The sequence below is a fragment of the Phodopus roborovskii genome, unplaced genomic scaffold, assembly GCF_943737965.1.
Source record: "Phodopus roborovskii unplaced genomic scaffold, PHOROB, whole genome shotgun sequence".
NCBI classification, from domain to species: Eukaryota; Metazoa; Chordata; class Mammalia; order Rodentia; family Cricetidae; genus Phodopus; species Phodopus roborovskii.
In genome coordinates, this window is record NW_026126460.1 from 25,500,694 (window position 1) to 25,513,947 (window position 13,254).

The 13,254-nt window shown below is 38.8% G+C and overlaps 1 protein-coding gene across 10 annotated transcripts in view; it reads right to left on the reverse strand.

The window, feature by feature from the left end:
• The window catches only part of Dock10 (dedicator of cytokinesis 10), a 230,297-nt gene that overhangs the window by 23,655 nt on the left and 193,388 nt on the right, over positions 1-13,254 (reverse strand). For 9 of the 10 annotated variants that reach the window (XM_051190560.1, XM_051190559.1, XM_051190557.1 and 6 more), the window contains exons 39-49: positions 13,148-13,249; positions 10,667-10,791; positions 9,649-9,761; positions 7,813-7,950; positions 7,095-7,277; positions 5,929-6,039; positions 4,540-4,755; positions 2,890-2,947; positions 2,480-2,578; positions 1,471-1,577; positions 23-145 (exon numbers count right to left, since the gene is read on the reverse strand). In XM_051190560.1, coding sequence (XP_051046517.1) covers positions 23-145; positions 1,471-1,577; positions 2,480-2,578; positions 2,890-2,947; positions 4,540-4,755; positions 5,929-6,039; positions 7,095-7,277; positions 7,813-7,950; positions 9,649-9,761; positions 10,667-10,791; positions 13,148-13,249 — 1,375 coding nt within the window. The remainder of the gene's footprint in view (positions 1-22; positions 146-1,470; positions 1,578-2,479; positions 2,579-2,889; positions 2,948-4,539; positions 4,756-5,928; positions 6,040-7,094; positions 7,278-7,812; positions 7,951-9,648; positions 9,762-10,666; positions 10,792-13,147; positions 13,250-13,254) is intronic. The other variant, XM_051190563.1, reaches the window with a different exon arrangement.

Here is a 13,254-nt window from a genome sequence, read left to right on the forward strand (position 1 = left end):
TATAGGGGTATAGAACACATACTTTGAAGTCTCGTTGCTTTTCAAAGACAGCAATGATGGGCTTATTGACATCAGCGATGAGCTCATATCGTTCAGACTTCCAAAGAAACTCCACACACATGTAAAGCTGTTCCACCAGGATATTCTGCAATTTCCCCAGAGAAAAGGAGGTTTTTATGTGATTAAAGACGTAGCTCACTCCTGAAACTTGGTTTTGAAACTAGTTTAGCCTCTCATGATCTCTGGATTCCTGATCTTAATTATGGAGATTACAGCCCACCATGGGATTGCTATGCCATCTTGGACCCCCCCCCCCCCGTCTCCTCCTCATCACCTAACCCATGCAATGAGTTCAGACCTTCTTAGTTCTTTCCATTATTATTGTCACTCCTTTCCAATATGACACCTTGGTGTCTTATCTAACATCAATATTCATTATGCAAATACAGAGAGCTTTTTACTGATGTCCATTCACCTCCATTACAGCCATTTCCATGTAAAAACTGTCATCTTTTAATCACACAATATAGAATGTCTCAATTCACAGTTATGGGACATCTATTTTGAACTGGCTGCTTTTCACCTTGAAGGAATTCTGTTTTTATTTCCAAGATGCTAAAGTCTTCAAAAGCAGGGATTATGCCTGATTTATCTTTGTTTTCCTGCCCTTAATACAATATCTTTCAGGATGGTGTTATATTAATTCATATGTTCAATGGTGTGAAATTATATAATCTGTAAAGCAAATACATAGTATTTGAGCATTTCTGACAGTATCTTTCAATAAAAGGCTCTTACACATCATTTACAATCATTACTATAAATGCCAACTGTAGTTACTCTAGGCACATTCAATATACACCAAGCTAATGTAGAATAGTTTGCAAAGTTCATAAAAATATATCTCCCGAATTTGCAGTTTTCTTTATTCCACACCTATATTAATACTAAGACTTAAAAATATTAGCTTATATGGTTTTATTTTTTTGGTGAAGGAAACACTGTTTTATTCACCAGAACTGTTGTTCTGTAATTCCTACTAGAAAACTGCTTTTTCATGAGAACTAACCAGTTAAAATATCAGAAAGCTTTTTCACATACATCGTGAACCCTTTTGCTGAGCCAAATTTGTAAATAAACTTGTGTAAGAAACAGCTGTGACGAGCTCATGAAAAATTTAGCATTCCTGACTCCATTTTCCCAGAGAGTAGAGATAGTGCATCTTACAGAAGAGCTGATGGTATATATCTGAATAGGGGAAATCAACCAGGCTCAGCTTAAAATTTCAATGAAGATTATACTTTATCAATAGAATTTGTATCTACTAAGCTTGGTCTTATTTGAGCCTCAACATCAATATGTTTAACAAAGTCATAATGCCAAGCAACTTCATCTGACTCTTGAATGCACACAAAATCACAATTCAGTCCATTTTTAAACTCAGTCAACATTAGATCAACCAAGTCTAACCTCGTTGTATGGTGTATCTTGCATTCCGGAATCCTCTTTCATTGCTCCTTCTTCTTTAATGTTTGGGGTGATGCTCAGAAAAGCTGGCCATCCCATAGAGAACATGCCTTTGGGGAAACAAGCACAGTGAAATACCATTTTAGGCAATTCATGTTGGGTTAAGAGCATGCCTTGCTTCGTGAAGTTAGTATTGACTGTATCATAACATAGGCAATTCACAGGATGGTTAGCTACCTCATGGTTTCTGTAATTATATATGTTCACTGATATCAGATGCACATTGCAAAAAAAGAATCATTTAATTCTCCAACTCTGACACCTCACAACGTAAAAGCGTATTAAAGATTTCAAATATATCAGTAGGATTCAGGTATATACTGATAGATACCAATACATACTAATGAAGAATAATGGTCACCTTACCTTCAATGTTCACTTATAAGTATATCCCCCTTTTAATATGTATACTACATTATACCCAGTATTACCTTCAATATATCAGAGAGTGTTTAAAATACTTGTACATTGAAGAGACATAGAGCTTACTGGGACGTAAACCGACACTTGAATTTTTATCAGTTTTCTTCAGTTTGGTTTTAGATACAATGTGAAAGTCTTTATGATGCTCTACACAAGCTAAAGATGAGAAATAGCTGAGCAGGAAGGACATGCTGAATAGATTCTCCTGCTAGTTTACATGATTTATTAATTTCAAACTCGAATTCCAATGGTGGGCCAGCATGCAGATAGGTCTGGGCATAATTCATAATCCTGAAGACTGGATAATATTCCATTTTATGAAAACTGAGAAGCTAGCTAAAATTTTTAAGTTTGGGATGGAATTTCTGAGTGGCCAGTACTTGAGATTTTTATACAGTAAGCTCTGTTGACCTGAAATGGATTTTCCTTTTAAGAACACATTCACAGAGGTTTTACCGAAGCAAAATTTAAGCTGTAAAGTTGATTTCCTTAGCATCAAAGGCAAATGAGCACAGTTAGATCAACTCACTTCCTCCACCTGGAGTTGTTAGTAATGGGTTGCTATCACAGGGATGGGTGTCTTCTGGAAGCAAGGGTGGTGTGCAAATCTTTTCCATTTTCCAGTAACCTATGGTAGTGCAAGACGAGGTTAAGGCATGGCTGCATGTTCTGGTTAATACAAGCTTATGGAACCACAAACTGTTAATTAATAAAACACCATAACTATTTTGAAACAAGAAGTTGACCAACCCAGTTAGCCTCACAGTACATAACATGAATATGCCGGTGAAATTATAGGATTAAAATATTAAAGTAGAGCATAATGATCTATAAAAGTGAAAGCTATTCAATAAAACATAAATTTAATGAATTTATGTGACATTAGGCCTCAGGATGTTGGTTCCCAGGTTCTTAGTCCCTTTACAAGGCCCCTCTTACCCTTTCGTTTGAGGTATTCTGCGATGAGTGCAGCTATATGGATGTAACACATAGCAGCCTATAACAAAACAGAAAACAGAGATTCCAAGGATGGATTTAACTCTTCATGAAGCTAGTGGTTTCTCAAGGGTAGTCAGTGTGCCCTCTCAGAATATGTCATGTAAACTGGCTTTGGAGCCCACTGCCTATGGTGGTAAGCCTTACTCAGGCTTGATATGGGGAGGGGCTTGGTCCTGCCTCGACTTGGTATGCCAGACTTTGGTGACTCCTCAAGGAAGGCCTTACCCCCTCTGAGGAGTGGGAAGTGAGGGAGGTGAGGGTGGGAGGGGGGGACTAGGATTGGTATGTAAAATGAAAAATAAAAATTTTAAATAAAAGCTATGTCATGTAGACTAACCATTTTCATGAAAGTGAAAATATCAATCAGGTGGACTCTTTCAAAGTATATCACCAAGGATGAAAAATGAACAGTTGAGAATAGTTTTGTTCGTTTTTCTTGATATAGGTTTGACATTGGATGCATTTGCTATCCTAAGAAATTTTTCCTCAAAACAATCTCCCCTCCTTTATTAGTGTATAATCATAACACATTGCTATTTTTAAAGCTATATATATATCTTTTCTCAAACCCATAGCCTCTAATATCTGAGGAAAAACTGGAAATATAAAACACCAGCCTTCTAAATTTTCCTGCCTCCAATACAGGCTTCTTTTTAATTTCTGTTGCCTTTGAAATGATTGCATCATGGTTAGCACCTGGATATAGTATGTACACTAATATAATGGGCAGATTCTTCTTAAAGGATTATACAGGTGGGATTTTATTTTTCTTAACAGACATTTTGATCATTGCTGGATACATTAACCTCAGAAGAATTCTGAAGACCCCCAGAGCTTCAGAATTATTCTGAGGTTTCATGAATCGATATTGCCATTTTCAGATAAGTTAATGGCAACTGGAAATCATCACCAAATTGGCCAAGCTAGGTTTCTGGTTTCTGCTCTAGAGTCCCTAATTACTAAATGAGCTTCGGCTTTAGGTTTATCCTGAATCAACTTATTTATTACCCATTCTACAAGGGCGTAGTTCTGAGGAAAGGCAGAACTTTCTTAGTGGTACCCAGAAGCCTCTCGATGCTATGAATTGCTGTGCATAAATCCATTTAGCATTACAACTGGCATAGGAAAGTCAAGTATTGATTTACCTTCTTCATACCAGATTCTCTTCTCCATGGCTGGTTCAGATAAACTTTGATGAACTTACCATAGCAGCGACCTCACCTGCTCCAATCCAATTTCAGGGTACAAGTTTGAAAACAAAGAATATTAATTCTGATACCATTGGTAATTTTTGTTACTTTGAACAACATTCTCTTTAGCTTCAGGTTTTAGACACCTATCTATTCCTGCATTGCATTTCAAGCAATTCATATTGCCACCTGTATATGTGGCCATTATCTGATGCCCTCTAATTAGAATCAGGTGTTACCGAGACCTACATGAAAGTTACTGCACTTGAAATATAGGTGCATATTACATACATTGGTGGAAAATATGGCACTTTTTATACTCCATTTGGTACATACAAAGCCAATTATTTGGATAGGGAGGGCAATGTTGAGGAATAATGAATAAGCCTTTGCTCATTACCTCAGACAGGTCTCCATTTCTTGCATGGATCTTGGCCATGCTTTCCAGCCAGGTCCTCCGTAGCTCAGGGGTACTTGCATAGGAGTTTGCTAGGCTATATTGTAGGTCCACTAGCATCTCAGGGTCCTTCTCATGCTCTTTCATCTGGGCTGTGGCCATCAAAACAGTCCTTATACGTTTAGTTAGATCTTTCACCTCTGCTGGGAAATTGCTGTTCTTTGGAAAAGAGAGAGCCCAGGTCATGATCTGTTTAGCATTCAATTATTAACTTCAACCTATACACTTTAAAAATATTTTATTATTTTATGTGTATGGGTGGTTTGCTTGCTTGTATGTTTGTGTATCATATGTTTGCCTGGTGACCTCAGAGGCCAGAAGTAGGCGATAGATCCCTTGGATCTGGACTTATGGATAGTTGTGAGCTGCCACGTAGGCTCCGAGACTCAAACTCAGGTCCTTTAGAAGATCAGTCAATGCTCTTAACCAATGAACTGTCTCCAGCACTTAAACCTATACTCTTAATTATGACTTTGTACCACACACAGGTTCTTACATTTTATGTATTGTTCATAAATGTCTACATCCTATACATTGCAATTATGTATTGTTCATAAATGTCTACATCCTATACATTGCAATTGTGTTTATAATCAAACATTTGGCAATAAGAATTATGGTGAACTCTATTGTCAGATAGCTTGGCTTTCTAGCAATAGCTTCCTGACTGCCCTTGAGATTCTGTCCTCTCTGAGTCTAGTTAATGTCATTTGAACAAGTTTGACTTCATTCCTATTGATGGCATGTGGCACTAGACTGGCAAATCATATTCTTGATATATTATGTAGATCAAAGATATTCCTTTTCTTGGCTTGAATTGGTAGGGTTTGAAAAAGTACTTTCCCATTCCTAACACAAATGCTCTTATACTTTGAGAGATAAATCCACAGAGACAGCCACAAATTAGGCAAATGAAGAAAAGCTGGTGCAATAAATATACAAAACAAGCAACAGAGGGAGGGGCTTTCAAAGCAATCTCTTGATCTCTAGATTAAGCCATGTTTGAAGCTTTTTCTATCTCTTGCCTTCTGAAAGAGCTAAAAGAAAAAAGAGGGGACAATGAATCTTCTTATGATGATTATGAGTAAATAATGATGCTCTTGGCATACTTCCTTATATAAAAAGCACTGGTTTTAGAACCTAAAACATCATGTACTGAGAGTGTGAGGTCTAATGATTATCAATTGACATAAGCAAACATATGAGCCATCCAAGTCTTGATAAACTAGGTACAGAATTCATAGACATCCCATGATTTTGATGTCAAAAGAAATCTCCACCTCAGTTTATTTCTGATTCTTTACAAACATTGGGTCAGGAAACATCTCTTACTTTCATCTGCTTATCTCCATTGGCAAAATTGTTGGTGATTGCAAGGGAATGTTGAAATCTCGATCCTCCAATCCCGGCATCAGCTATTAACTGGCTCACTGCTTTGATGAGCTGGAAGATAAAAGAAAATAGGACCCTCCAGAGCAGTGGTTCTCAACCTTCCTAATGCTGCGACCCTTTAATACAGTTGATCAGGTTGTGGTGGCCCCCAACTATATTTTCATTGCAATTTCATAAATGCAATTTTGCTACTGTTATGAGCCATAACGTAAATAGCTGATATGCAGGATATCTGGTTGTTTGACCTCCAAAAAGGTTGCAACCCACAGGTTGGGGAAGAGTGTTCTAAAACAAAATTAAAATTTACATTTTGTGTTTTACGGTAAGATGAGGGCATACTTTCGTGGGTGCATATGTGTGTGTGTGGAGGCCAGCAGAGGTCAGCTTTGAATTCAGAGCTTCAGGTGTCCTCCATTGTGTTTTTGGAGGCAGGCTCTCTACACTAGCTGATTACTGGGGGTCTTCCTGTCTCTTTCTCTTCTGTGGTGAGATTACATGCATATGCCATTGCACCTGGCTTTTAAACATGTGTTTTAGGGATTGAACTCAGGTCCCCAGGCTTACTAGGCACACAATCCACAGTCAGAGCCATCTCCCTAGCCTAGGAACAACATTTTTAAGGAGATTGACTGGGTAGATAAATATGTCATTAGTTTCTCCTCGAAGGTTCAATGAATGATACCATTAAATATACATTCTTCTGAAGGCCACATGATCTAGGGAGCTCATTATAATTGTAAATCCCCAAGGAGAGATCCAAGAATTGTAGAATCTTAGGATGCCTTGAAGAAAGGCATAGTTGTCTTTGGAATTTGGTGAGATTTGGCCTCCTAGATTAACCATGACTCCCAGAGCTGTTATTTCCATGAGATTCTAGTGTGTGGGCAGAGGAAATAAAACTGCAAGTGGAGATGTAAACTGACATGTGTTAATGCCTCCCCAGACCTGCTGTCATGCAAACCAGGACCAAGGGTATCGGGAGCCTTCAGGGTGGACCCTGGGAACTCAGACAGCTGCCTGGTTGCCTGGGGCCAGGACGCTTCAATCACCACCCAAACCTGTCAGCCATTTTAACAGCCACATTAATGAAAATGGGCAGGACTTACTTGCAAGTGAGACCGGACAATGGACTTCTGCTTGTTAAATTCGAAGTTCTTCCTCATGAAAAAGTACAGAACTGCTGAGGCCTCCATCTGAGTGGACCTCGACCTGTGGTTACAGCATTTTAGGACTTCATAGCAGAATGATCCACAGAGGTCAGCAGGCCCTTGAAAAAATGCTGAAGGAAACTGAAGAGATGGAAGGAGGAGGGACTGATCAGTTTCAAACTAAAATACTATTTAAAAATAAGATTTCTGCATTTGTGGGAGATGACGGTATGTTTTTATTACTGAAGTCTTGAGTTTGGTAAGCTTTTCTCTTGTAGTAATTAGTCTCTTGCATTAATATTCCATGTCTAGTAATTGACAAGAACTACATTAGATCTTTGAGATGTTCCATAATTCACTTTACATTGCTATATCCGATGCTGTTTATAGTCAATAGTCATCTTCAAAGATGGCTGTTGTTGCTACCTTGGCATGGAAACTTTAACTTGATAATGATTTTTTTAAAACCAATTTTACATGTTAAAAACTAGAGCAACAATATGCCAGAAAGTACCAACCCTTTTGGCATACTACTCACTTGGAGACAGCAAATGACTAGTGTCTAGTAAAACCAAAATAGCACAAAACAAACCTTTTGCCCTGCACACTGAGAGATGCAAAGATTACTAAGTGCTCATGGTCATACTTAGCTGAGATTTCTCTGGAGCATCCTTACCTTGCATACAAACAGTCGCAAACAAGCAAATACATGTTTCAGAGCTGTGGCTGACTGGTTGACTTGGAAAAACAGCATATAAGTATCAAAGACCCTTTTCATGAGTGAGTTTTGACAGTCTGACTGTTGGAGCTGTCTCTGAAATTCAGAATAGATGTCATTAAGGCTAAGCCATGGAATAACTGCTTTCCTCCAGAAACATTTATTATGCACCTACCATGTGTTGAGCATAATCCCAAGTGCTAGAAGTAACTGATGAGTGAGAAGACATGATTCAATCATGCTGTCAGGGAAGTTTACAACAGCAGTGTCAAAACCTAACCAAACCAAACCAAACTAAGATAAGACAATAATTAGAGCAGGAAGATGTGATAGGAAGAGGTTAGGGGTGGATTATTTCACTTAAGAGGATCAGCAAAGATCCCTCCAATTGATGAACAGAGCTGAAGGAATATGCCTTGGAGAGATCTGAGTGGATTGTGGTAGAGTAAGAGTCTTGGGATGGAGGGAAGCTTGTGAGTTCAAGGCTAAAAAGAACAGAGTGGGCAGTGTATGGCTGGGATGCTGGATCACGGGAGAGAGGATGTGGTGGCAGATAGACATTGGGGAAGTCTCTCAGCTGTGTGATATTCAATATGCATGTCCATTGAGGTATACAGAAGTAAATTGGGGTTGTGTTTTTCCCCACCATGTTGGCATTTCATATGAGAGCAAGGATTTCTTGGTGGAATGCAGCTAGAGGGAGAGGGAGAGGTTTTATTTAACAGATCCAACCTTTCCTAGTGCAGTCCTTAAAGCAGGCTCATTTTGTTGAGCTATGAATTTTTTTCATTATTAAGATACAATTGGTGTGAGAAACTATGTATTCAAAAAGTACAATTGTATAAATTTGACTTTGGTATACACACAAGGTCAAATTAATACAAAGTCATCACCACAGTGAAGAAATCAAAATATTCATCACTTCCTACGGTTTAGCATATGATTTTGGAATCCTATATTCCTTTCTTATCTCCACATCTCCAATCAATCACTGGTGTGTTGTTTCTATTTATTGAAACCACAGCACAGTAGTCCTCTCTGGTTTTGCTTCTGAAGCTTCATATGTGGTATAGCCTGTGTAAGGGATTTCTTCTTACTGTTGGGTAGTTGTTAAACCATCTATCTGTTGATGCACACTTTGGTTTTTTTCTGCTGTTTTTAAAAAATTATTGAAAATAAAGCTGTTACACATATTTGTGTCTAAAACTTTATTTGGTTAGGTGCTACTACTCAAATGGTTGGTTACATGATAGATACATGATTAGCATTGAAAAATATTTTTGCTTTTATTTATGTATGTGTGTGCATGAGTAAATGCGCGTGTAAATGCATGCATGTATTTGTGCGTGTCTATGTGTGTGTATGCATGTGTGTGCTATGTGTCTGAAAGTGTATGTATGTATGTAGAAAAGTATATGTATGTATGTATATATGTATGTAGGCATGTGATGACCTGGAACTAGTATTATGTTCCATTGTAAGTTCCAGTGTGGGTGTTGGGAACTGAACTTGATTCTCAAAGACTAATCTCTTTAGTTCCCTAATTAGTGCTTAAAGAAACCACCGTGATGTTTTCCAAATTATCTTTTCCCACAAAGTGTGAGGATTAAGCAATCATTAATCAACTTGTGACCACATCTGAGGATCTCATTCTAACATGATTCCCACTAATAGGTAAGCTGATTAAGTCAGGTTAACTGATTTCATAAATCATCTTTAAAATATTCTTGACTTTGAATGTTTTTCCTCCCTCCCAAGTCATTATTTTTCAGAAAACACTGTGCTTATATTCACCTGGTGGACTTGAGTGAAGAGAGACAGGAGGTCTAGAATAGTGAGGCAAACCTCTGTGGCTATATTGGCCTCTGTGTCTACATGGTGGACAATGTCTATTTCATTGGAGTTGCCTACAAAATACAAAATGAAACAGTGCATGAACATGTAAGCCAATTCTCTGCCTAGTATAATACTTCCTTTATTACAGTGTTTACTGGTATTTTGATGAATAATTTATAAAAATCAAAGTGTCTTTGTTTGATCATTTTCATTTATTTCCTCAATTTAAAAAAAAGTAGAAAAAGTCTTAGATCTGAATGCTCTTTGCATACATCAGCTGTAGGTTTTCCATTATTTTAAAAATTCTTTTCCTTTAATCCAGCCATCAGTACAATCATATTTCTTCTGTAATCAGTCTGTTTAAAGTTCCTGCTTTTGGGCTGTTGGACTAACTGTGTGATCTCAGTGGATAGTCTATACAAGCAGCCTTCTCAGAAAGGCACGTAGTGCATTTAGAGATTAAGGCAATAAAGACTTTAAACAAGTAATCATGGGCCACAGGCTCATAATCTCCATGCTTTGCAAGACCAGGTTCTATTTTTATATTATTGTCAAGTTGGACTGGGTGTATCTCTGGAGTCATAATGTCATGGTTACTGCTTTTGAGACCCAGACATTTTTGTCCTCTTCCACTAGAGTCAACAGTAATTACTTGGTTGGGAAAGAACCCTGTAAACCTCATAACACCTAACCTACCTGGACAGGCTACCCTCACTCAGCCCATTGCACTGAGTTTCTCCTTTCTTCCTTGTGAGGGCATTGCTTTCTATTTGTTTGTTTGTTTCTTTGACTAGTAAGCTACTCCCTGGTGAGTCTTCTAAGAAATATTTCCGGGTCTATGGCAGGCTTCAGAAGAGCGGCTCCACTGGTATGACAACAGTCCTCTCCTCTCACACGCGAGGCACTTCCTGTCCTGCACACACGCTGAGAGAATGACTGGTAACGGGCTTGCTCCCATTGCCTCCGGTCTACTTACTGTTCATGCTGTTGTCCAACATCTGTAAAAGTTTGGGGTTGGAGAGGGCATTTTTGCCTCGGATTATAGGTAAAGTTTGAGATCTGTGCTGTTTATGTCCTTCGTGACCGGAAGTGGTATGCATCCTGGAACAGAGATGAGACATGACACTATCAACCACTGCTGTAATCAGTATTCATTCAAATAGTGTGCACTGAGACAAATATAGAAAACATCTGCAAAGAAAGCTTTTTACTGGTAATATCGGCCATAAGCAACACAATGAAAGAGACTTTTAAATACATTTGAAGAAATTCATTTAAGCACTAATAATAGAAAGATATATAATGTAACAATGCTGCAGTGGATGTCTTTTTTTTTTTTTTTTTTTTTTTTTTTTAGCTTAGTTTGATTTTCTTATTACCAAGAACCTTGTTATATTAAAATCAGTCATCTAAAATTCTTGTCTCACCTTGTCACTAACTTCATTGTCTGCTCAGACAACGATAAGATCATACAACTTTTAGGTAGACAGGACCTGAATCTGTTATCATCCTCATCCATTGCCTTTAAACAATAATAAAGTGATGTCCATTTTGTAGGTGAACAGGTAGCTACAGATGTTTTAACCTCACCAAAACAAACAAACAAACAGGCAAACAAACCTAAAAAACAAAAACTAAAAGACTCAAAATAAAACCATTTGTAACTCATTGTTACTTCATGGATTTACAAGAATTTGAAAATGCTGAATTAACTACTGGCTAGGCAGGAAGGGAAAGAAAAATACATGCCTCCCTCAACCCTTTTCTTTCTTTTTGTTTTAGAAGCAAAGTACAAAATCTGGGTTGAAATAACTCAAGTAACCCATTTCTCTTGCCTGGTTTTGCATATGGGAATTCCCATGCATTATGATTCATGTGGGTCATGCCCCTTGTGGTGCGGATGTAGGATCAGTGTCAGGGAAACAGCATTTGAGAGTCTTCTAGTTGCTCATCTGAGACGGCAGTGGCAACAGGAGAGGGGGAGGGCGGCTTTAATGTGTCTTTCAGTGCTCTGTAGCAAGTCCACCTGGACAAACTAGCTAGGGTGCTGTGGAGTTAGGAATGCTTCCTGATTGTCACACTGTGCAAGGAGTAGTAGCCAGGTGATGGGAGGTTGACTGTCATGTAAATTACCCATAAACAACACCTTTGTGACGAAGGCAGCCAGTGAGAGATGCCTTTAAATATCAAACCTCAGAAGGAACTCTGGTGGTTGTCCTTGTGTTCCAGAATTCAAGGCTGTTTGAACCTCCTGAGCCAAAGTATCAACCTGGGCTGACACCTGGGAGAGCCTACTTCCAGCTTGCTGTGACTGACCTAGGACATCTGGATCCTGAGTGCTGGGGTGTAAGGCTGGGACTTTAGGGTCTGAATTTTTCTCCCAGGTTTTGAGCCTATTGCAATCTGGAAGCTGAGGGGAGTGGGCAGTAGGAGATGAGGGGATGGATGAAGGGTGGGGGTGGGGTGGGGACAGGGACTGGGACCCTGGCTTACAGGAGATGAGGCCCAATGGGGCAGGGTTTGTCTAGCTGATGGGGAGAAGCCTGAAGACTAGTTCATAATATATGCTTGACTGTGGTGGGCTGCAATTGCTATGAAACACGTGAAGCATTCCTTCATTGTCTTCTCTTGTATTACAGTTTGCAAAGCAAACTCACGATCACATCTTTTAAGTTTGCCTTCCCACTGGAGGGCAATTTCCACAGGTCCCCATGGATGAGAGCAAATTTCAAATTGTTTATTGACTATTTACATTTCCCATTTCTTCCTAAAGCTCTTTTCTAAAATACCTACATCACATATTCCTGTGATACACCTGGGAAGAATAAAGCAAACTCAGGGAAGTTTGGGGAAACAGTTTTTATTGGTTAGACCCACAGGACCTTCTTGGAGATGGAATTTCAGGGCAAGGGATTCTGAGTGTCAAGTTAAGGAGGGAGTGAGAGGGCTTTGGAAGATTGAGGATCATGCAGTAACCAGGTAAGCTAATGGGACTTGTGAGGTCACCCATGCTTCCTCTTGGCCTCCCACCCTTTAAAAAGCAATGTGAGCTTCAAGAACACTAAGGAAATCCTATAATTACTCAACAGAATTGGGAGTCATGATCCTAGAGTTTCTTTTTTTCCCCCACACTGCTAAGAACTAAGGGAGCATTTTATTGGAGTCTTGTGCACCTTTTGGTTTTAGCTAAATTGCAATGCCTGTTATTGCTTTTCCAATCAAGGTGTGCTTTAACAGTGCATAAACAAAGCATAGCCCTTAGTCTTTGTTTTTAAGCCAGTGAGGCAGCTGGAGAAGAAGTACCTAAGAGGTTTCTTCAGATGAACATATAGTGCTGATCAAACTGTTTGTTTTGATGTATGGGCATGTATGAGTGTATCTGCCCTGATGCATACATATTCACATACAAACAAACATCACATATGAGATTTTAAGTACCAAGCAAAGGTGATATTACCATTGTGACAAGAGACCCGAGGTCTGGCAGGAAGGATTGGATCCTTTCAGAGTTCCATTGTTCTGGGTAGACTGCACAAACTTAAATGCCGCAGCGATTTTTCTGGA